The sequence below is a fragment of the Silurus aristotelis genome, assembly GCF_946808225.1.
Source record: "Silurus aristotelis genome assembly, chromosome: 18".
NCBI classification, from domain to species: domain Eukaryota; kingdom Metazoa; phylum Chordata; class Actinopteri; order Siluriformes; family Siluridae; genus Silurus; species Silurus aristotelis.
Window position 1 is genome coordinate 13,580,657 of NC_139591.1, and position 22,770 is coordinate 13,603,426.

General features: G+C 38.8%; 1 protein-coding gene across 17 annotated transcripts in view; it reads right to left on the reverse strand.

The window, feature by feature from the left end:
* Positions 1 to 22,770, reverse strand: part of pitpnm2 (phosphatidylinositol transfer protein, membrane-associated 2) — a 60,439-nt gene that overhangs the window by 7,705 nt on the left and 29,964 nt on the right. For 4 of the 17 annotated variants that reach the window (XM_083569249.1, XM_083569248.1, XM_083569251.1 and 1 more), the window contains exons 3-19: positions 20,883 to 21,097; positions 14,128 to 14,249; positions 12,887 to 13,120; positions 11,570 to 11,893; positions 11,372 to 11,467; positions 11,181 to 11,285; positions 10,508 to 10,572; positions 9,278 to 9,522; positions 8,795 to 8,984; positions 8,568 to 8,687; positions 7,925 to 8,151; positions 7,582 to 7,760; positions 5,746 to 5,916; positions 5,163 to 5,288; positions 4,339 to 4,503; positions 3,816 to 4,034; positions 1,314 to 1,462 (exon numbers count right to left, since the gene is read on the reverse strand). In XM_083569249.1, the coding sequence (XP_083425375.1) occupies positions 1,314 to 1,462; positions 3,816 to 4,034; positions 4,339 to 4,503; positions 5,163 to 5,288; positions 5,746 to 5,916; positions 7,582 to 7,760; positions 7,925 to 8,151; positions 8,568 to 8,687; positions 8,795 to 8,984; positions 9,278 to 9,522; positions 10,508 to 10,572; positions 11,181 to 11,285; positions 11,372 to 11,467; positions 11,570 to 11,893; positions 12,887 to 13,120; positions 14,128 to 14,249; positions 20,883 to 21,097 (2,952 nt within the window). Of the gene's footprint in view, positions 1 to 1,313; positions 1,463 to 3,815; positions 4,035 to 4,338; positions 4,504 to 5,162; positions 5,289 to 5,745; positions 5,917 to 7,581; positions 7,761 to 7,924; positions 8,152 to 8,567; positions 8,688 to 8,794; positions 8,985 to 9,277; positions 9,523 to 10,507; positions 10,573 to 11,180; positions 11,286 to 11,371; positions 11,894 to 12,886; positions 13,121 to 14,127; positions 14,250 to 20,882; positions 21,098 to 22,770 lie in introns of all 17 variants that reach the window. The other 13 variants (XM_083569245.1, XM_083569236.1, XM_083569247.1 and 10 more) reach the window with 7 other exon arrangements.

A 22,770-nucleotide genomic window follows, 5' to 3' on the forward strand; every position in this document is an offset into this window, starting at 1 on the left:
GGTACCAGAGGGGTTGCGGGGGTGTCTTTGCCTTTGGGTGTTTTTATTTATTTTTTTATTTTTTTTATTATAAATCTTTGTGTGTGTGTGTGTGTGTGTGTGTGTGTGTATGTATGTATGTGTGTGTGTGTGTATATGTGTATATGTACAGTACAGACCAAAAGTTTATATATATATATATATATATATATATATATATATATATATATATATATATATATATATATATATATATATAGTACAGTACAGACCAAAATTTTGGACACACCTACTCATTCAAAGAGTTTTCTTTATTTTCATGACTATGAAAATTGTAGAGTCACACTGAAGGCATCAAAACTATGAATTAACACGTGGAATTATATACATAACAAAAAAGTGAACTGAAAATATGTCATATTGTAGGTTCTTCAAAGTAGGCATCAAGAGAATGGCAAGAGTGTGCAAAGCAGTAATCAAAGCAAAAGGTGGCTACTTTGAAGAACCTACAATATGACATAATTTCAAAGAAAGTACTTGACTGGCCTGCACTCAACCTGATAGAACCCCTTTGATATGAATCAGAGCGGAGACTGCGATCCAGGCCTTCTTGTCAAACATCATAGTCTGACCTCACAAATAATAAAAAATGATAAAATATTCCCATTAATACACTCCTAAACCTTGTGAAAAACCGTCCCAGAAGAGTAAAGCTGTTTTATAGCTTTATAGCTGCAAAGGGTGGGCCAACATCATATTAAACCCTATGGATTAAGAATCGGATGTTACCCAGGTTCATTTGCATGTGAAGGTAGACGAGCGATTACTTTTGACAAAATAGTGTGTATGTATGTAAATATATATATATATATATATATATATATATATATATATATATATATATATATATATATATATATATATATATAAAGAGTTACAACAACTCTTTTTGAGGTTTTTTTTACCAATCAAAATTGGTAAAATTCACATTCTTTTACAAAATTCACTTTCAAAATGAACACATTAATAACACAATAACTCAATGAAATGAACAAATTCATTTCAACGGCACTAATTTTATTAACGGGAGATTAATGCAGCGCTGTTTGACCATGTTTATTGAAAAGATGAATTAATAAATATAAAAGAGTCTAAATTAAATCCTTCAGCGCAACATACATTTATTTTTGACGTCCATTCTTTACCAGGTAACCTTTTCTCGGGTTGTTCCAGCCACATTCATAAAATTCATTTACATCTTCAGCTGCTGTTCTGTAATCGTCTATACAGTAGAAGTCAACAGTAGGGCTAGTAGACAGCACATGTAGCAGTACCTGTCTGAGCAGAAAGGACACCACGTCTGTAGACTCCCAGTAGGAAGCATGGAACAGGTGAGGTAGAGCCACAGTGGGAAAGGCAGTCAGGGCATCAGGGCAGTACAGGGCAAAGTCGATGCGCTTTGTCCCCCACCAACGAGCAGCGACTGCAATGATTAGAACAATTACAGTCCAATAACAGGTCAAGGTGCTCCAACAAGGCCTCCAGGACAGTCTATAGGTATACCACAGAGCACATTTGTAAACACGCTGGACAACAGGACAATCTGCTTGGACTAAGCGACAAAAGGTCAGAAGATATGACACAGGTAAATGTGAAGGGCAGTGGAAAAAGAAGTGAAGTGAAAAACACTGAAGTGCACTGGTTTGTGCAATGGTGAAGATCATCATCGTCTAAGCTGCCAAATACACCTATTCCAACCCCAAATTATTTTCTGCATTAATACTGTGAAGAGCACCTGTTTATAAGATAGCAACCAATCTGCTGTATGGTAGATCAAACAGGACTGGAAGGTGAAATAAGATAGAGCGGGCAGCTCCCTGTTTTAGCTGAGCAGAAATTGACTGCATTAAACCCGGCTCAAATGACACCAAGACGACACAAAGAGTTTCTGAGATGCCAGCTCTGACTTTTCTTTGCCCCACACTCTCTCAAGGCATGTTTACAGAAACCCTGCATGCAGATTTGTACACCATTCTTGAAATGTACCAATTGTTAGAATAAAAAATGTGTGTAAACTGTAAATAAAAACAGAACGGTCTTGCGCAAATATGCAAGGCCTTTCCTGAAAGACGTTTTAAGGCTGGGCACACATCTTGCTATAAAACCTGTATATACCATTCAGCATTGATTGAGCCTTTCCAAATGTGCAAGTTGCCCATTCCACAGACACAAATGCACTCCCATACCATCAGAGATGCGGCTTTTCAAACTAAGCGGCGACAAGCCAGATGATCCCTCTCCTCTTTAGTATGGAGGATGTGGTATCCATGGTTTTCAAAATAGAAATGAGCCCATGCGGTGATTTCCAATACAGGAACATAACCTTTTTAAATGTAGTGCCGCCTTAGATCACAAGCATAGAATACTGCTTTGTGCAGAGATTTCTCTAGATTCTTATTAACTTTTGAAATTATCTACTGTAAATGATAAGATAATCAATGTTTTGCAATTTTACGTTGGGGAACATTATTCTAAAATTGTTCCACAATTTTTAGACAGTCTTTCACAAATTGGTGAAGCTCTACCCATCTTTTCTTCTGAGAGACTCTGCCTCTCTCTTACACTATTTACACATAATCCTCATACTGACCTGTTGTCAATTAACCTAATTTGTTGCAAAATGTTTCTCCAATGGTTTAATTTTTATAACACTTACTTTTTCCAGACTTTTGTTGCCCCATCCTAACTTTTTTTGAGACATGCTGCAGCCAACAAATTAAAAATTACCTAATTTTTACTTAAAATTGTAAATTTTCTCAATTTAAACACTTGATATGGTTTTTATAGTCTATTTTAAATAAAATATGGGTTTATAAGATTTGCAAATCACTGCATTCTGTTTTTATTTACGTTTTACACAGCATTCCTACTTTTTTGGAATTGGGGTTTGACCTTTTAGCCAAATTACTCATATTGCAAATAAATAATAAATTAAAAAAGTATTCAGTAGAAACAATTAGCAATGAATGTAAATGTGATTTGGTGTGATTTGAATTTTTTTATTTTCATTCATCTTCAGTAGGCATTTTTTTCTTTTATCCCTGTCAGGGTTGCAGTAGGTGGTGCCAGATCTGGGACCAGTGCTGGCCACAAGGCAATAACCACTCCTTCACACATATGGGCAATTTAGCAGAGCTAATCTAGCTACATGCATGTTTTTAAACGTAAATAAATAAATAAACAAATAAATAAATAAAACATGGGAACCATTCTGTACAGACAGTAACACATTTTGGTAAAGTGTTACAAATGTCAGCGAAATATCATTAACAAAGCATAACTGTTGGTGAAAAGAAATAATAAATAAGTAACTTTTAAGTAAAATCATACTACTATAGCAAAAAGACAACTTTCCACATATTTCACAAAAGCGCAGCATTAAACTACAACCCAATCAATATTCTAATGCACCTGAATACTGAGCATTTCAAGTAATCAAAAAATCAAATGCAAATTTAAACAGCCCCAAAACAACCACAGATTATCATACCAGACACAACTTCTTCATTACCATTATCTTCAAAGGCACAAAGAAAGCTTGTTTTTTTTGCAGATGAAGACTCTATGGTGGTGGTATGAGTGACAGACGGGAGTGAGGACTGAGAAAAAGAGAGAAGCTACAGCATAGCCTGAAGATGCAGAGAAACTGCAGTAGGGTTTAGTGAGTGCTAACAGGGCAGGACTGGGTGGTTCAGACCGACAGGCACATGGGACAGAACAGCAATGAAGAAGAGGAAGAGGAAGGCCCGTGTTCCTCCACGCTCCAGCAGCAGTACCTTGCTCTATATCCAGCTGCATATTCGGCGACGGAGGGCTGGAATCGGGAAGAGGGGAGGGCTCGAAGCAGCTCACCTCATCTGAGCCTGCCGCTTTGCTACTGAGCAACTTGTAGCGGGCTTTCGGGGATGGGCTTCTTGAGGATATTTTGTTATAAGGGAGGGCCAGCTGGGACAAAAGGCTAAGTTTTTTGGACTGATTGTGATGGCATGCTTGTGCTAAGAGATAAACAAAACAACAACATAAAAGTAGGAAAGTGGTAAACACTGGACATTTTACATTTCACGCCTTTGGTGTGTTTAATAAAATAAAATAAAATAAAAATAATAAAAATTCAAAATAATAGAAATGAAACATTGCAGACTCAGCATTTGAGAAGAAAAAACCTGAACAATACATATTTGTCATATTAAATGATCTCCACTGCTAAAATAGACGGTTCTAAGTTTTGTTTTTCCTCCTGCATGTGGACGCGGGTTCATTTTCATGAGTATGCATGCATGCGTGCGTGTGTGTACTTACTGTTGGCAATATTGGAGGCATTGTAACTATCCGCCAGTCCAGAAACTTGGCTGGCGATGCTGACCTCGCTGGGTCTTCGGATGATGCGGGACGCTGGGGCTGAGATAGGAGACGAGGGGTAAGAGTTCTCCAGGAACATTCCCCCGTGAGAATGCATTACATCCGCTAAGAACACAAAGACAAAATCTCAGTTAAAAAAACAAACAAAAAAAGAATAAAAAAAAATATATAGTGTGTGGTTTCCTTTGGCCAACCATAAAGCGAAAATTCAGAAAAGGTTGTTTCACTTATATCGGATTAAAACACGTAAAAAAAAAAAGATGCTCTTTATAGTGTGAATAGGTTACTTGCTCATAAAAACATAATTGTTTTTGTTTTCCAAACTAAACTATTTGCCTCTGTTAAGGAGATAAGAGTTTACTATGGCCTTTTCAACATGACTTGATATATTATGAAGAAATATTGTGCAACAAAACTACCAAAATGTTTCAGCGAAAGTATCACTTACCGTATGCAGCACATTTTCTCACATTTTTCCCCTTTCAGGAAAAGACCATGGCGTTATCTCCTTCTCCATATTGAACTGCTTTTAATGCATTACTAAGGCATTTTTCTAATTGCCAATTTTCCCATAACTATTTTTGCAACTGTGTACACATGGGGTGATAAATTAAAGGAAAAGTGTTGGGCCATCACAGGAAGGCAGAATAGAGCACCTTAGCATAGATTACTCAAGTTGCTGATACTGTACTAAAACACACACACACACACACACACACACACACACATATGAGGTGAACAACAGAACAGGAATGGCTACACACACTCAGGCGTGGCTGGCACAGCCTGCCAGTTGAGCACGGGGACGGGGATGGAGGTCTCGCCTAAGCCATCATGGCAGCGGCCTCCACTCTCCAGCAGGAGGTGAGGGTTGCTCTGGAGGGTCTCCACTGCATGCCAGCCGCAGCACATGGGCACATGAGGACAGGACGGCAGGGAGAGGGGTAGAATCAAAGAAAGAAAGAACAAGGCAGAAACAAAGACAGACAAAGAAATGGTTGGAACAGATGACAGAAAAGCAGGTATGAATCAAAGAGTTACAAGAGGCTGGAATGGACATGGCATAGATGTTCTAACTTGTTTTAAAGATGTGTTAAACACCTTGGTGACTGGGTCTGTAGTGGTGCTCTTTAAAAACTCAGACCCGTATATAACACATACGTCTGATATGTTATATATGGACATACTTGGGTACTTATTCGATTCAGAATAAATGTGTTAGACCAAGACTGGAGCTGAGGTCAATTCTCCAATTCTCTACATATACTACGTATAGGGGAGAGACAGGATGAAACATGAACACGACATGTGCAAGAGCCTGTGTGATGGAGTAGGATCCGAGCATACCCAACAGGGCTGAATGGCCGTCGCCTAGAGGAAAACGCTGGTAACGTGGCACATTGAACGGGGCCAACAGATGGAACTTCTTCTCCAGCAGTGGTTCCAGGCGTGAAGCTGAAGGGTCTGCAGGGTGGAACAGGTTATACACCTGCTGGCAGGCAGGACGGAGGTGAGCCACTGGGGAAGAGCAAAACATACTGTATGTAAAGTGCTTTATTAACCCGCTGCCTGAAACATGCACACAGGTTCAAAAATGTAAATACAGCAAATACTGCGAGTTAAGGTAGATTATGGGATAGAGGTTGTTCATAAAAAACAAAACAAAAAAAAAAGCCAAAAATGCTAACTGTTTTTTTCATGATCTATAACTAATGTAGGTGTTTGGGAACCTTCCAAGTTACATGTGCAAGAAGAGAAAGAAATCCCAATATTTGTTCAGTACAGTAAATACACTTGACCCAGGATTGTATCGAATTTGCATCGGTTTCTCATGCAGCATCTGTTAGATGTTGGAAGGACACTCTAATCTTGCAGCTGCCCATGCTCAGCTCACCATGTATTCAAATAAAGAACTTCAAGCAGCTTTTTGAACCTTTTATAAGATATGAAAGCGCTGTTTCCCCGCAGGAAAATAGGTGCTATATAATTTTTGGATAAATATTTCTACAAGATTACAAAAATATAAAAAAAAATAAGGTTTTTTTGGCTTTAATTTCTTTCACACAATGTAATGTAATTCATTACTGTACTTAAGTAGCTTTTTCGCATCTCTGTACTTTACTGAAGTATTTCTATTTCTATATTCTACTTTAACTTCACTACATTACCAAGTAAAATATCATACTTTTTACTCAACTTAATTTTGGGTAAATTCTGAATAAAATTAGTCGGACTTTTTTAACTGGTCAATCACGCAGCAGGGTAATCAGGGTAGAGCGTGTGCTCTGTTTTAAACTAGTTTTACTTGCTGCTTGATGGTATCTGCTTAGCACTAACATACAGTATATACAGTTCAACAGCAAGCAGAATATTTTGGGAGAAATAAATGATGGAAGAAACTCCTGAATCTAACATGCCACAGCACCCGTGGCCTTGTTTGCACGATTTCGAAGTGGTTGAAAAGAAGTTTTAGGGCTCATAATTATATTATATATTAATTAGAGTATATTTACATGAACGGAGTTGATTAAGCAAAAAGTGTCAGTGAAACTTTTGCGTCTAAAACATCTCGGAAGCAGGTCAGTTAGGAAGCTTCTGTGAGAGATAATATTTATAGTAATGTTTACAGAGTTCCCTCACACATAGCTGATACTTTGGTGCTGTGCCCAGGTATACAGACGAAAGCAAATGTATATTTCCTGGCTAATGTTTATAAAAATGTATTTATGAAGTCATGCTAAAAAAATGAGTTGCAAAAGCCTGAATGACTTCTGCTGGAGGCTGTGAGGTATGGGGCTGCTGAGGAAGGGGATAAGTGAGAATGAGAGAGAGAAAGAGAGAGACATTAACTTCTGTTAATGTAGCCCATTTTCCTTGCATGTTTTGTGTTCTGAAATACTTTTCTGCTTACCATAGCTGTAAGAAATGTGTCTGTAAGGTGTTTCTCTTATATTTTGTGTATTTTTTGCTTTTTCATTTACAAAGTACTATAAACGATTGAAGTAGGTTATAATCCCATTGCATCAGCGGTTTCTGAACTACTCAAATCGGACGGATTTTACACATTGTGCTCCTGCAACGTATTTCAGTTTTTTTGTTTGAACACAGAAATATTAACCTGAACATGTTCGGTTGTGAAGCATTTCAGAAGAAGAAGTGCTAACCAGTTTAGTGTGAACCTACCATCTAGAGAAGGAACCACAGTTTTCCTCAAAGCCAGAACCAAACCCAGAGGAGAGCCAAACAGGAAGAAATCAGACACCTCGAAATCAAACTTTCCCAAAACACCACCTCCTTCCAGCATAGTGCTGTTACTGGACCGCCGAGAGCCCGGATCATTCCTCAAAACGCTGGAGTGCAGACTACATCGTTCACACATACACAAAGACAAAACGTTCAGAAACACAAACGATTTTTACATAATGTTTCAGTCCAGGATTAGCTGTTTACAGTTTAATTACAAATTGCTTCAAGGACATTAGATACACCAGTGTCTGTCAAACAAAAACTATTTTTTGCATCTGACCTAGACAGAAAGGCCTGGTGCTGCTTGATGGTGTCTAGTTCGTAGGTGGAGGAGTCGCTACGCTTGCGGGGCAGCTGCTTCTTCGGGTCGTCAGCGCCGCTGCAGCGTGGGATGTCAATGTTGCTGCGGCTTAAGTGGCGGCTGCCTTCCAGGGACAGCCCAGAACCTGAGCCGGAGCATGAAGGGCTACTGTTGATGATGATGCCTGGTGAGAGCAAATCGTTGTCCTGCAATTCATGATGAACCACAGACATATAATTACCGGAAGGATAAATATAATTTCTTAAAAGCAACCACTGATGCGTGCTACAGTTAAGTTACTTATGTAAAGGTAGTCGCAAGATATAAAACACTCAGGAAACATTGCATTCTTGTGCTGCTGGCCTGAAAAGCCTAAAATATTCATTGAAAGTAAAAGCCATCAAGTTCGATTAGAAGCAAGCTTTTGAGTCTAATGTGCTGTCTGAGATGTGTCATTGCTCATCACGCCACAACCACAGGCTTTCAAAATGTCAGGATATCATCAGTCAGTTTTCTGAAGCCAACAAAGAAACAGATAAATAATATGGATGATAGACCCAATGTTTAAAATCCTACCTAGAGCCTACAATTTGACACAGAATACAAATTTAATTGTTTTTACCTGCACGCTGACTATGCTCCCTCTCCTGCTGCTGTTCTGGCTCTCAGACACTGTGATGTTGCTGCTGCAGAGGGCATCAAAGCCCAGGATCCCACCGACACAGTCACCTATCAGACACACCTTCCCAACCCACCAGGATATTCCAGAGGTAAGTGACAGGTACACACTCTCTACAATAAACCAAATTAAGATTTATTTTTGATGAGTAAAATCACAAGGACACTGACCTGGCCAGAGAATGCAGTACCCTCCAGCGATTTTAGGAAGTCTCCGTACACCTGATTGGCTCGCACTATCACGGCAGCCACGGCGTCCTGGTACTGCGGAGCAGATGTGGCCAACAGAGGAAGAGCAGCGAGAGGGATGTGGTCCTGGCTGTTAGAGAGGCAGCCTTCGTCATAGCTGTATGGACTTAAACTGGGGTAGGACAAAAGAAACAGACATTCACTGGTTTATTTGAAATGTAAGGTAATGAGTTACATTCATTGCTTCCAAGCAAATGTTATGATGGTTATTTTCCTCTTTAACTGATTATTAAATTCTCCTTCTCATATGAGGAAATAATGTCATCTTTGCTAAACCTTATTGTTGCTACTCTTTCCTGTTTATACTCAATGGTGTGCATTTCTGTTTGCTTTTTTTCATTTGCATCGATTCTGTCTTCGTGTTTGCTTCCTGTTATTCTGAGCAACTCCGAAAAGAAGGCTTACTTTGAGACGAGTGAGAACGCCTCCACGCACACGGCGGGGCACGGCACCAGGCGGATGGCGATGCGGCCTAGAGCTGTCGGGTAGTGGACGCGCATGACAGTCTCGAAAGCTGTGCTGATGGTGTTGACGTCGGCCTGCTTGCTGCTCTGCTCTCCGCCTCCCGTGTCCAGTATGTTGCCCCCATGCAGGACTAAAAGCAACACGTGCACCTTGGATGACTGCAAGCCCTGCTGACCCGAGCCATCCTGAATCAGAAAAAAGTGATTTGTCCTCAAACAAGCAAGCAATTTGGAAATTCCTGACTGCAGTGTCTCCTTTCAGCAATTACAGTCCTAAGGGAACTCTCGAGTTGCCTAATTGTGCGTTTTCAAACATGTTTAATGCCTCCTGATTGAACTTGTCATTTATTTCTCATGAGCTAATTGAGGGGTGCTAGGAGATACGGATACAAAACTGTGCTGTGCTTTCGTCCCTCAGGACAGGCATGATTTACATTTACAACCACAACCAACGAATGGGAGGAAGTAGATTGAAGCATCATCTGAACCATTTAGCTAAGCACATATTAAGGCCCAAATAAACTGTTTACTAAAAGGGAGCTACGTCTCTACGAGCTTCAATGAGAGTAGAAAAAGGCTGTGCTGCTACTCACAGCTGGCTGTCTGGTCACTCGGCGCCTGCGTCTTGCGGGTCTCTGAACGCAGGGATAAAAGAGCACTGAGAACACGCTAGTGGCCCCTCACCCCTCAAGTCCTACGCTTCCTTTCATTTCAGTTGCATGAGAACTTGGCCCTGATCCTAATTTAAGTGCATTCTGGCTTCAACCCTTTTTTTCCTGGACACACACAAACACACACACACACACACACACACTTCACTTCCACTTAAGTGTTGCCTCTTTTGTACAAAGCATAGAAGTGAAGGAGCGGACCAGTTACGGATCTGATGTAATGTTATATGCTCATAGACGATTTTACTTTCGAACTTGAACTTAACCTTATAAATAAAACCATCAGGAAACTTAGAGCAGCTGGAGCCCAAAATGGTTCTGATCAGGATTCTGCTTGGCCATTAGGTTATTTGAGCTGGTATTGAAACTGGGACAGGAATACACTAGAGATTTTATGCTCTCCTTTCCACTAATCACTTTATAGCAGCACAATAAATGATAGATAGCAAGAGCATCACTGTAATATGCTATATGAGCAAAACAGCGGAAAATATATGCACCTCGTTTAGTCTTTGGACATTCTCAGCTTCCGAATACTCAACCCCAGAGTCCTGGTACAAGTCACCTGAAAACAGAAAAAAGTAAACAGTGAAATTAAATTTTAAGAAGAAATCTGAAATTTGACTTCGTGGATTCCCTCTGGGTGGATCTTTTACATTCAATTGTCTCCATTTAACAGACGGTTTATTCAGTAAAGTCTGTACAAACTTAAAGTTTTATGTCAAAATTGTGAAAATGTGAAAATAACCCTGAAGCTCTTGACTTGATTAAGCATGATTTGGCATAATGCAATGCAGCAACATGATTGGCAGACTGGATAATTGAATTGATGAAAAGATTTTAAATAGTTTGGAATCAATTGAATGCATGCGTGTTATTTTTGTATATTCATTTTAAAGCATTTACTTCCTTTAAAGTCAAAGTAAAAAACAAAACTGATAATGTTTGTAACAATTGCATTTTTAAATTTATAACAGTTTAAGATTCGACACAAGCAAGATTCCAACTTCTATCTTAAAAAAAGGAAAGAATAGAAAAGAAACTTAGGCTTTTTGGTTATGAAACATGCATCCAAAATAAAAGTGCCAGGTAGCATCTTCCCACACTGAGAAGACAGAAATAGCCTGGAAGCTCTGCATTGCATCAGGCAGGCTGTAATAATCTTGTGCCTACTTTGTGGTTCGTCCACCTCTGCCGTTTCGATTTTGTCCATCAGGTCATTGGAGTTCCACTTGGTGATCTCTTTAACAAATATCTCCTCACTGTCCGAGAGATCCTCTGATGAGTTTGAAAAAAACTGTTAGTTTTGAAAACCTTGAGAAGAAGCAATATAAATGAGGACATAAATATTAACTTCTAGTTACCGTGTGCATCAAAGAACTCATCGTCCGTGCTGTCGTCAGAGTCACGGGCAATGCTCTGCATGCGCCATTCGGAAATACTGTGCCGAGACGGGCTTGCTGCTCCAGAGCAAAAAAAAAAAGATGATACAGTAATGTATTTCTCAAAAAACGCTAACTTATCAGTCATATAAGACCTAGCAAGGCACAGGCTGTTCCTACCTCCTCTTTTTGATGAGCGGGAGGATCTAGATGAGGTGGACCACTGCTTGGTGAGTTCTCCTCGAGCCTGTAGTGTGTCCCCGAGACTCCGCGATGCGCTTTCGTTCTCAATAGCGTTAATGGCCTCCTTGGTGTCCTGTTCTTTGGCGGGACTGGTGTTACCCTCACCTCCATCCTCGTTGCAGCTAAACTGGGCCATCTTCTTGGCCAAAGCCAGCTGAGTCTCCAGCTCCAGCTGCCGAATATCTTCCATGGTCAGGCCATACCACTCATCCTGCCAGCACCAGGCCTGCCGGTGAGCACGCACCATCACTTTCCTGAGACCTGAAAGAGGGATGCAGCAGGCTAGGATTCAAATCATCCAAGGAACTCTTATAAGCACTAAAACCCCTACAATTAACTTTTTGGATTCTCATGACATTCAAAAAGTCACAAAATAATAGCCATGCTTTTTACTGTTGAAATTATTTCATAAATAATCACTAGTTTTCATTTAAAGTTTGCTAAACAGCTTCATTCAATTTCATTTCCACTTTTATACATGTAGAATTCTAGACTTTTTTTGTATAATCCAAGGAGAGATTACATATACAGAACAACATAAAGTGCAGTTTTTGCTTCTTCCTTTTAGTTTCTGGGAAAAAAGTTATGCGTATAGTTAGAACAGATAATATATACATAGTTTCATAAATCCACCAAGCAGTGCAGTGGAACTGAAAAGCTGAAAAACTGTTTTCCATACAAGAGTAAGTACTGGCCAGACACTAGCAGTTCAAAGTACTGAACCCTATGTGGGTGGAAAAATTTGGAATGTCAAAGGCCTTTGATAAATTAACGGTGAGGGAAGTCAGTAAACACAAAGATATCGAAGTAATGAAAATGATTAAAGGGCCCGTGAGAAGGAAATTAATCCTGCCCTGATGTCGTCTGAGGAAGGTAGATGACTCTCGTTCCCTGTCTCGCTCGCCGTTTCTCCTGCGTCTCCCACGCTCGTTCTTTATGTCCTCATTTGCAGTGGAGCGGCACTGCATCAATCTACTTTTCATTAAGAGCAGGTTAATGATTAAGGCAACAGAGCCAGGGCTGTCCCAATAACACACTCTTCCTTTGGCAGAGCGCTTCACAGCTGCTGCCCACCCACTTGTGCAGATAACGTGACTTATCCAAGCTAAAAACACACACACGGCACATGCAACTGGAATCAGAGCAGCTGGGCTGCTGAGGAAATATTAGTTGAGCAAATGTCCTCCCCCACAACTCTCACAGAGTAAGTATTCTGAGGATACCCTTTGGAAATTTCCAGAAGGTTGTACGCACCCACGTCGTGAATGAAGCGCTCAATCTTGGACTGCATGCCCCAGTAGCGGAACTCCACTTTGCACAGCTTGTAGGCGCACATGATGGGCATCATGCCTGGGTTATGGCTGATCTCCTGGATCCAGTTGTCTGACAGAGGGCCTCGTTGAGTCTTTACCGACTTGTACAGCTTTGGATCCTCCTCACCCAAGTACTCATGAGGTGCAATGAAATCTTTCACAATGTCTATGGGGTCTGGAAAAGGGAACAATGTTGTCACACAGAATCGCAGAGAGACACAAAGGCGATAATAAAAAGATTTTGATTTCAATTTACTTGTTCAGTTCTTAAAGAAGAAGGTGTTGCTTAATTTTCTTAAACAGCAGCTCAGACAATAGCTGCTTTAATCAGTTATCGTTTCTATAGTAGCAGCTTCTTTATTAGAGCGACCTTTATGCGAGGCCGACATACTCTTAACATCTTTCTAAAGAACTTTACTGTGAAGAGCCGTGCGTCGGGGCATTATACAACATTGAACGTAACTGTAGACAGTCGAAAAGCATGGCAATTCCAATTTATAAATTAAATAATATAATCATAGGGTTACTGCTGTGCACATTATAAATGTAATGAATCATTTTAGGATGAGCTGCTCCAAGTCTTCCATTACCCTGTATTAAACCAATTTCTTTTTTTAATCTATTCCGTATCTCACTCTTCTTATTTTATTGCTCCCGCTTGCCAGAGTGATAAAAAGCCTTCTGCTGGTGAATCAGAGTTGGCAGACCGCCACTAGGTGTCCCCTCTGCACAGTTTGGCCACGGACATCATTATGCAACAAGCACAGGGCGCTTCCCCCTGCAGAGGCTACGCCTGCAGACTGCCTACGCCTCAGCTCTGAGCCTCCGGCAGCCTTTTACCCAGAATGCATCTGAGCCCAGGCGTTGGGCAAACTGTGCGAGTGTAAAGGCACTAGGGATTTCAACCAAAAGCGTGGTCAGCATTGTAAAAACCAGCGCATGACAATCCACACGGGAGATAAAAGAGGGAAACGGCACATTATGTAACAAGGTTAAAGGGAGACATCGCAATCACTTCTCTCCTTTCACCCAGTGTGCAACTCAAACTTTGGAATTCGAATCAAAGATATTCACACATTCGCAGTGTGTATTCATGCAAATAGGAATAAGTGTGCATTCATTATACATGTCTAATACATGAATACAGCTTGATTGCAATATGTTTACAAACACTCTCCTTACCAATATCCCGCTGCCTTTTCTCCGCTGAAGACAAATTGAAGACATTGTTCTGGTTCCCCGTATCAGGCTTATAATACGTCTCAATGTCGATCGAGAACTTCTCCACAAAAGGACATGTATAACTGAAAGACATGAAACGAGAAGAAAATTGTACACCTTAACAGACATAAGCCCCTAGCAAGGACATGAAAAATATTATGCATGCAGGAAAATAATTTTTGTTTGTCTGAGATTAGTTCTTGCTTGAAACCTTGGTTTAGATTCGAGTTCCTGCTGAATGAAAGCATACGCCAATAATCAGCTTTATACCTGTTGAATTCTCAAATCTGATACGTCAGATGATGTTGATCCTTTTGCTACAACAGTGGTAGTGATGGATAGAAATCACACCACAGGTTTATTTTAGATTGCTTGTTGTGATACAGAAGTGTTTCTATAGTAACAGTTTAAGACATGAATTTGAAAAACTGAGTTCCTGTTTAAAAACCTACATGTACACTAGTTGAATGATCTGTTATGGATCTGCAGTGGATGAGTGGACATTAAATTCATTCTATGGAAAAAAAGTATTGGGACACCGGACTTTTCCAGCCATGTGGATCTTTCCAAAAACTGTTAGCACACAACTGTATAGGAGGTCTTTAGGTGCAATAGATTTAAATTTCCCCTTCACTCGAACTAGGAGACCCAAACCTGTTCCAGCAGGAAAATGCCGCTGTACTCAGAGCCATCTCCATTAAAATCTCTAATTTACATGGTTCCGGGTAGATCTTCAGCGATCGGCTGTAGAGATCTGACCTAAACCCTTCTGAACACCTTCGGCACAAATCTTTATAAACACACTTTAAAATCTTGTGGAACATCTCCCCACAAGTGAGGAGGTTATTATAACAGCAAATGGGGACTAAATGTGGAATGGGATGTTTGAAAAGGACAGAATCTTATGGTCAGGTGTCCATAAACCTTTATATATACTTATTATGTATCTCTTTGGGCTGACAGAGTAAAATGACATTTCCAAATTGAGCATTTTACAAGTATATCAAATATTTTTTATACAATTTTGGCCTAAGACTTTTGCACAGCACAATACAGTACAAACATTACTTCTTTAACTTAAGGCAGTGTCTCTAAAGGATTTAAGATGTGGTTGGTGCAAACTCTAAATACTGTCTTTTGCCATTATGTACAGCAAATATAAGCGTGTGTGTGTGTGTGTGTGTGTGTGTGTGTGTGTGTGTGTGTGTGTGTGTGTGTATTGACAGCAGTAATTGAAAATGATGGATGCTTTATGCAAATGTAGGTTTGTTATTAGTGAAACCAAACTCAACACACAGCATGAAGACAAAATATTCTTGTAAATTCTTTTTTAAGTCATTATGGTGTTTTAAATTACAGAAATCATCAGGACACCAAATGGAACATTTGCTGTTTCCACACGGATGGTTTTAATTGCCGGATGTGTGTATCGTAGCGGATTTTGGTGCTTGATTTGAGCATCAGTAAAACAAATGTTTAGTAAAGAAAGGACGGCAAAAATAAATGTGTGTTGCGCTGAAGGTTTTCATTTTTGACTCTTTTATATTTATTTATTTATATTTCAATAACATGGTCAAACAGAAATGAGCGCTGCATTAGTCACGCGTTAATAAAATTAGTGCCGTTAAAATTAATTTGCGTTAATGTGTTAATGTTTTAATTTTGACAGTGAATTTTGTGAATGAATGTGAATTTTACCAAAAACACACAACATTTACCAAATATAAATAAAAATATATATAGTATACTACTTAATATATATATAAAATATATAAATATAAAAGAGCTGCAACAGCTTCCCGATAAAATCTATAACAATTGTCAACAAATTCGTTGTCGACGAATGCAATAATCGATTGGGCGGCTGCTCATGTTTCGGTTTAGTGTGACGGCAAGTTAACACAGACAGTACAGGGTCAACCAGCAGCAGAAAAAAATGTGCGTCCCAAGTTATGGTAGCATTTTATAGTAAATGCAACAAAGCCTGTAACCTAAGTTATGTAAAGCGGAGTTTGTGTGGGATGGAAGTAACACAGGATGAACGAGCACATTAAAGTAAACACACTGGTGTCACGGATGAAAGCGAAACATCAGCACGGTGAGCAAAAACTGTAGAATCCTTATCATGTGAAATGGTGTAATGAATATAATAGTGCCATTGTGTAAACTGTTGGTTTGGATTCAATTAAAAACTGTGTGAACAAACACTAAATCTAAAAGCAGCAAATAACAGCAACAGTAAACGATGTCTGTCTACTACAACAGTAACTTATCTATTTTGAAACATGATTTACTGCAGCTTTACTACGTTCAAATGCTTGTTTTCAATGTTTGTATGTTTAATTTATGCATAAATCATTTAGTTATTAGACAAAACTAAATTAATTATATCTGCACAAATGAACAAAATGTAGGTGTATTTCTTCCAACAGAAATTGTCAAAACAATGTTGTATTATATTTTAAATTGATAATGGTTGTCAACTTGCCATCTGCAATTATCATTAAAAACAATACAAATGTTGATTTGCACAAAGTGTTTTGTTTTTGCTTTGTTACAGTAGGAAAAAGCCCAGCATGAGTGAATTTGTTTAAAGGAAAAATCCCCATGCACTTCTCAACAAGCAGCTACTGTAAGCTTTAAAATGTCTAAATTTAAGATAGTTAAACTCAATATGTGGCTTTTGCACTTTGTGAAGTACACTTTTATACATAAATAGCTTAAATTACGGATTTATATAGTTCTAATTAGCAAAACATCTATTTAAAAAAAGAAATTGTAGTTTTAATCTGATGAATCGATTAATAAAAAAATTAATTGTCCAATTTTTAGAATAATCATTAATCGCAGCCCTAATTTTATATATTATATATATTAGGGATGCACCGAATATTCTGCTTTCTCTTTATCACCTGAAATCCAAACATCACGATTGCTATGCTGAATATGAGATGAACTCGGCACAGAAAAGCAAAACCCCTCCGAGCACGCGCACTCCGTCTGTGGCAGGAAGTTTCCCAGTGATAGTGTCATGGCAAAGGTCATTACACAAAAGATTATGAAATTCATTGCTTCAGATGATCAGCCATTCTCTGTCGTAGAAGATGTGGGGTTTCGTATTCTGATCGAGCACATTGAGCCCCGTTATGCCATGCCGAGCAGACGCCATTTTTCAGAGGTGTGTTTACCTGAGCTGTTTAATGTTGTTGCAACTCACGTCCATAAGCATGTAACTGCAGATATTTCAGCAATTAGTTTCACGACATTGTTTGAATTTTATTTTATTTTATCCTGTGCATTGTTGCAATGTCCTATAAATAAATATTTTCATAATTTGTAATTGATTTATTCTTTGAAACTTTAATATTAATTTATGCAACTGAAATGCCTTGATTTTAGTAAGTTTATTACACAATCATAGCCATAAATGCAATGGTAATAATAATTGGCATAATTTCTTTCGGTGTTTCGGCCTTGCTTTCCTCTTTTTCGGTTTTCGGTTTCGGCCAAGAATTTTCATTTCATTTTATATATATATATATATATATATTGGGGATGCACCGAAATGAAAATTCTGGATCAATTACAAATTATGAAAATATTTATTTATAGCACATTGCAACAATGCACAGGATAAAATAAATTAAAATTCAAACTTAATTGTTTAACTTAAATGCACTCATGTGTACATTAAATAATAATGTACAGGCCCTCTGGCCTGCTGAAAGGTTGTAAAATTAAAAATGTTCTTTCATAAATACAAAGTGCATTTAGAACAAGTGCAACTGCTTAAAGATACAATACAACAATATCACTGTGAAACTTTCGCCACAGACGAAGTGCGCGTGCTCGGAGGGGTGTTACTTTTCTGTGCCGCGTTTCTCTTATATTCAGCATAGCGATCGGATGTTTGGATTTCAGGTGATAAATTAAACCCGACGTGGAGAAAGTTTTTACAGACGAAATTTCGGCATTACATGTTTTGCAAATCGCTATCCGTGGGTCTTTCTCAGATATACTGAAATACGTCCACACCGCAGACATGTTGTTTCAGACATGCACGTGCAGGCAGCGTTCTGTTTGCGTCATCACAACAAACTGTTTCGGCCGTGTTTTTTCGGGGATCAAAGTCTTTCGGCCGAAAACCGAAAATGCACTTTTGGGCCATTTTCGGCCGAAAATTTTCGGTGGCCGAATATTCGGTGCATCCCTAATATATATATATATATGTATCACACACACACACACACACAGTGGTACCTCGACATACGAGTGCCCTAACATACGAGTTTTTTGAGATACGAGCGGTCATTCAGTCGATTTTTTGCTTTGATATGCGAGCAAAAATTTGAGATACGAGCTCAAGACGCCTCAGTTAGTGTTGCTGATTCATCTCGATACACGCGCACACAAACAAAGGTTTGAATGTAACTAACACGTGACTGTGACGAATCTCGAGATGAATCAGCAACACTGGCCTCAGTCAGTGTGCTTGTTTGCCTCGCTGTCGAAGCATCTTTGATAAGTTGTGCTCGCGTTTTGTGCTTTTTGTACATTTACAGTACTTTATCACATTTCTTTTTATAACCTTGGGTCCGAAGAAAGTGAGTGGAAAGGTCAGAGCTCAGAAGAAGATGATGTCTATTGAATTAAAGTGTGAAATCATAGGAAAACATGAGCAAGGTGTGCGAGTGATTGACTTGGCGAGGCAGTACGGGCGTAGTACTTCAATGATATGCACTACGCTTATCTAGTTTATTTCTTTACATTCTCTTTTATTATGTTTTTATACAATATTTGTCATTTATAAATACATTTTTCTTATTCAAAAACACGTAACAAAAACAACTGGGGTGGCATTTTGGGGGCAGGAACGGATTAATGGCATTTAAATTAATTTTAATGGGGAAATTTGCTTTGAAATACAAGCAAATTGACATACAAGCAAGGTTACGGAACGAATTAAACTCGTATGTCGAGGTACCACTGTGTGTATATATATATATATATATATATATATATATATATATATATATATATATATACACATAGTGAGGAAAATAAGTATTTGAACACGCTGCTATTTTGCAAGTTCTCCCACTTAAAAAATCATGGAGGGGTCTGAAATTGTCATCGTAGGTGCATGTCCACTGTGAGAGACATAATCTAAATAAAAAAAATCCAGAAATCACAATGTATGATTTTTAAACTATTTATTTGTATGATACAGCTGCAAATAAGTATTTGAACACCTGAGAAAGTCAATGTTAATATTGGTACAGTAGCCTTTGTTTGCAATTACAGAGGTCAAACGTTTTCTGTAGTTTTTCACCAGGTTTGCACACACTGCAGGAGGGCTTTTGGCCCACTCCTCCACACAGATCTTCTCTAGATCAGTCAGGTTTCTGGCCTGTCGCTGAGAAACACGGAGTTTGAGCTCCCTCCAAAGATTCTTTGGAGGGAGACAGTCCAAAGACAGTCCGAGGGAGATTGACAGTCATGTTTAGCTTCTTCCATTTTCTAATGATTGCTCCAACAGTGGACCTTTTTTCACCAAGCTGCTTGGCAATTTCCCCGTAGCCCTTTCCAGCCTTGTGGAGGTGTACAATTTTGTCTCTAGTGTCTTTGGACAGCTCTTTGGTCTTGGCCATGTTAGTAGTTGGATTCTTACTGATTGTATGGGGTGGACAGGTGTCTTTATGCAGCTAACAACCTCAAACAGGTGCATCTAATTTAGGATAATAAATGTAGTGGAGGTGGAGATTTTAAAGGCAGACTAACAGGTCATTGAGGGTCAGAATTCTAGCTGAAAGACAGGTGTTCAAATACTTATTTGCAGCTGTATCATACAAATAAATAGTTTAAAAATCATATATTGTGATTTCTGGATTTTTTTTTTTAGATTATGTCTCTCACAGTGGACATGCACCTACGATGACAATTTCAGACCCTCCATGATTTCTAAGTGGGAGAACTTGCAAAATAGCAGGGTGTTCAAATACTTATTTTCCTCACTGTGTATATATATATATATATATATATATATATATATATATATATATATATATATATATATATATATATATATATATATATATATATATATACATACATATATATATACATATATACATACATACATATATACATACATACATACACACACAAACACAAACACACACACACACACAAACAGGTGTGAAAAAGTGTTTGCCCCTTCCTGAGTTCTGTTTTTCACACTTCAATGTTTCAGACTAATTTAAATATTAGTAAAATATAACACAAGTGAAAACAACATGCAGCTTTTAAATGAAAGTTTTTATTATCGAGGGAAAACAAAATCCAAACTAAATGGCCCTGTGTAAAAAAGTGTTTGCCCCCCCGTTAAAACTGTGGTTGTAGTTTTGGATTTTGTTTTCCCTCAATTATAAAAACCTTCATTTAAAAACTGCATGTTGTGTTTACTTGTGTTTAAGATTTTAATTAGTTTAAAGTGTGACAAACATGCAAAAAAAAAAAAAAAAAAGAAGAAATCAGGACTACTAGAATCACACTACTATATATATATATATATATATATATATATATATATATATTTATAAATTATAGTGCTGCTGAATTTAAAAGAATAAACAAAGAACAATAAACATTTTAAAGCAACTCAACATGTCTCTTAGTAAATGAGACGGAAATCATGAATCTGACATCGCTCTCACCGGGTGCGTGTGTAAGGGTAGGCGTTCCAGGACTCCTCCTCCACCCGCAGAGCTGCTCTTGGCAGAATAGAGCGGAACCAGCTAGGGATGTGCTGACCAATGTGGTACACTTTGTGAGTGTATTGTCCCGAGCCACCGGGTCCATCTATGTAGGGTCGATTCTCCAGGATCTCCACACCACTGCCCTCGCCCTCGCTCTCCTCTCGGCTCTTTTTCTGCAAGCAAATGTCAAGTCGTTTTTTTTTTATCTTTTTTTTTACTGTGTTTCTATTCATTTGGAAGCATATAGTAACACTACAGAAGTATCATGCCAACAAGGAAGTGTTCTGGTGTGAAACCTAGTCTACACAGTATTAATCGACCACTTTAAATAAGGTGTCCCTGCCTTTGAAAGACACTGAAGGAATTTTACATAGAGTATGAAAATAACAAATTGATAAAAAAAAATAAAAAAAAAGATACACCATTACATCAGCAAACCGATCATCTTTCTGCAATAGCATTTCAGAAAATGTTTTGCAGATGTTAATCAGGACTGGTGCGCTACACAAACCTGATTTTAATACATACCAAATAAGCTGAGACTCTGCTAGGAACTCAAAAAATTTCCTGAAAACATCTGGAAGAGCCACTTTTCTGACAAGTCCTGTAAACATCTATTTAATACTTGTAATATAAGATTTAGTTGATAAAAATAACTAATTTCCAACAGGATATCACATTGCACTGTGTGACTGTAAAAAGAATGCAGTATAATAAATATTTTATTTATATTATTAAACCCTGCTGTCTTTATAAACTGATGAAGAAAACAAATGCAAATAAATAACTAAAAAGAGGAAGAAGCCAGTATAGAATTTGCCAGTACCAGCTGGAATACTCCAGCACCTTCTGCAAGATGGCAGGTATGCCAACCTAGCTGCTGGATGTTACCCAAAATGCTCCAGGCTGTGCAGATGCATCCTATACGCTGTATAATATCATACTTGTGGGCGCAGCAGAGCAAGGTTTGCTCTCCAGCTGGAAATGAAGAAATCACTGGGTGTTCTGTTCCTAGATCCCGCATTATTTCTGATGAGGATTTAATAAAAGATTTGCGGGGACTCCAAGCGTCCATGTACTAAAGGATATGTTCAACCCATAAAGGACTGTCTCAGTGTTGGCAACTCAAGTAACAGCTTTCTCATACAAGTGTCCTTTGTGTCCAATCAGGTCAGGGCTAGGTGAAGGACTGTCCTAGTGGCATTATCTGGAGATTTATCTGGTGGTGAGTTTGCTCTGGACATGACTTCTGAACAGCTTTGTTAAGCAGATCGTGACCATGTTTACGAACGCTACAAGAAACATTGCAATTTGAAGAGCTTCCAAAGCTTTACAAAAGTGTAAGAATGCCAAGTAGAATAACCCAGCCATTAGGGGGGCACAAGCCAGTGTACTCTTAGTGCCGGTCCCAAGCCCGGGTAAATGGGGAGGGTTGCGTTAGGAAGGGCATCCAGCGTAAAACATGTGCCAAATCAAATATTCGGATCACAAATGAGAATTTCATACCGGATCGGTCGAGGCCCGGGTTAACAACGACCGCCACAGGTATCGTTAGCCGACAGGGTACCGGTGGAAATTGGGCTACTGTTGGCCGAAGGAGGAGAAGGAGAGGAGGAAGGCGTCTACAGAGACGGCAGGAAAAGGAGCAGTGTAGGAGAGTAGAGGTTCGGGTTGGTACTTTAAATGTTGGTACTATGACGGGTAAAGGGAGAGAGATAGCTGATATGATGGAGAGGAGAAAGGTAGATGTGTTGTGTGTTCAGGAGACCAAGTGGAAAGGAAGTAAGGCCAGGAACATTGGAGGTGGGTTTAAACTGTTTTATCATGGTGTGGATGGGAAGAGAAA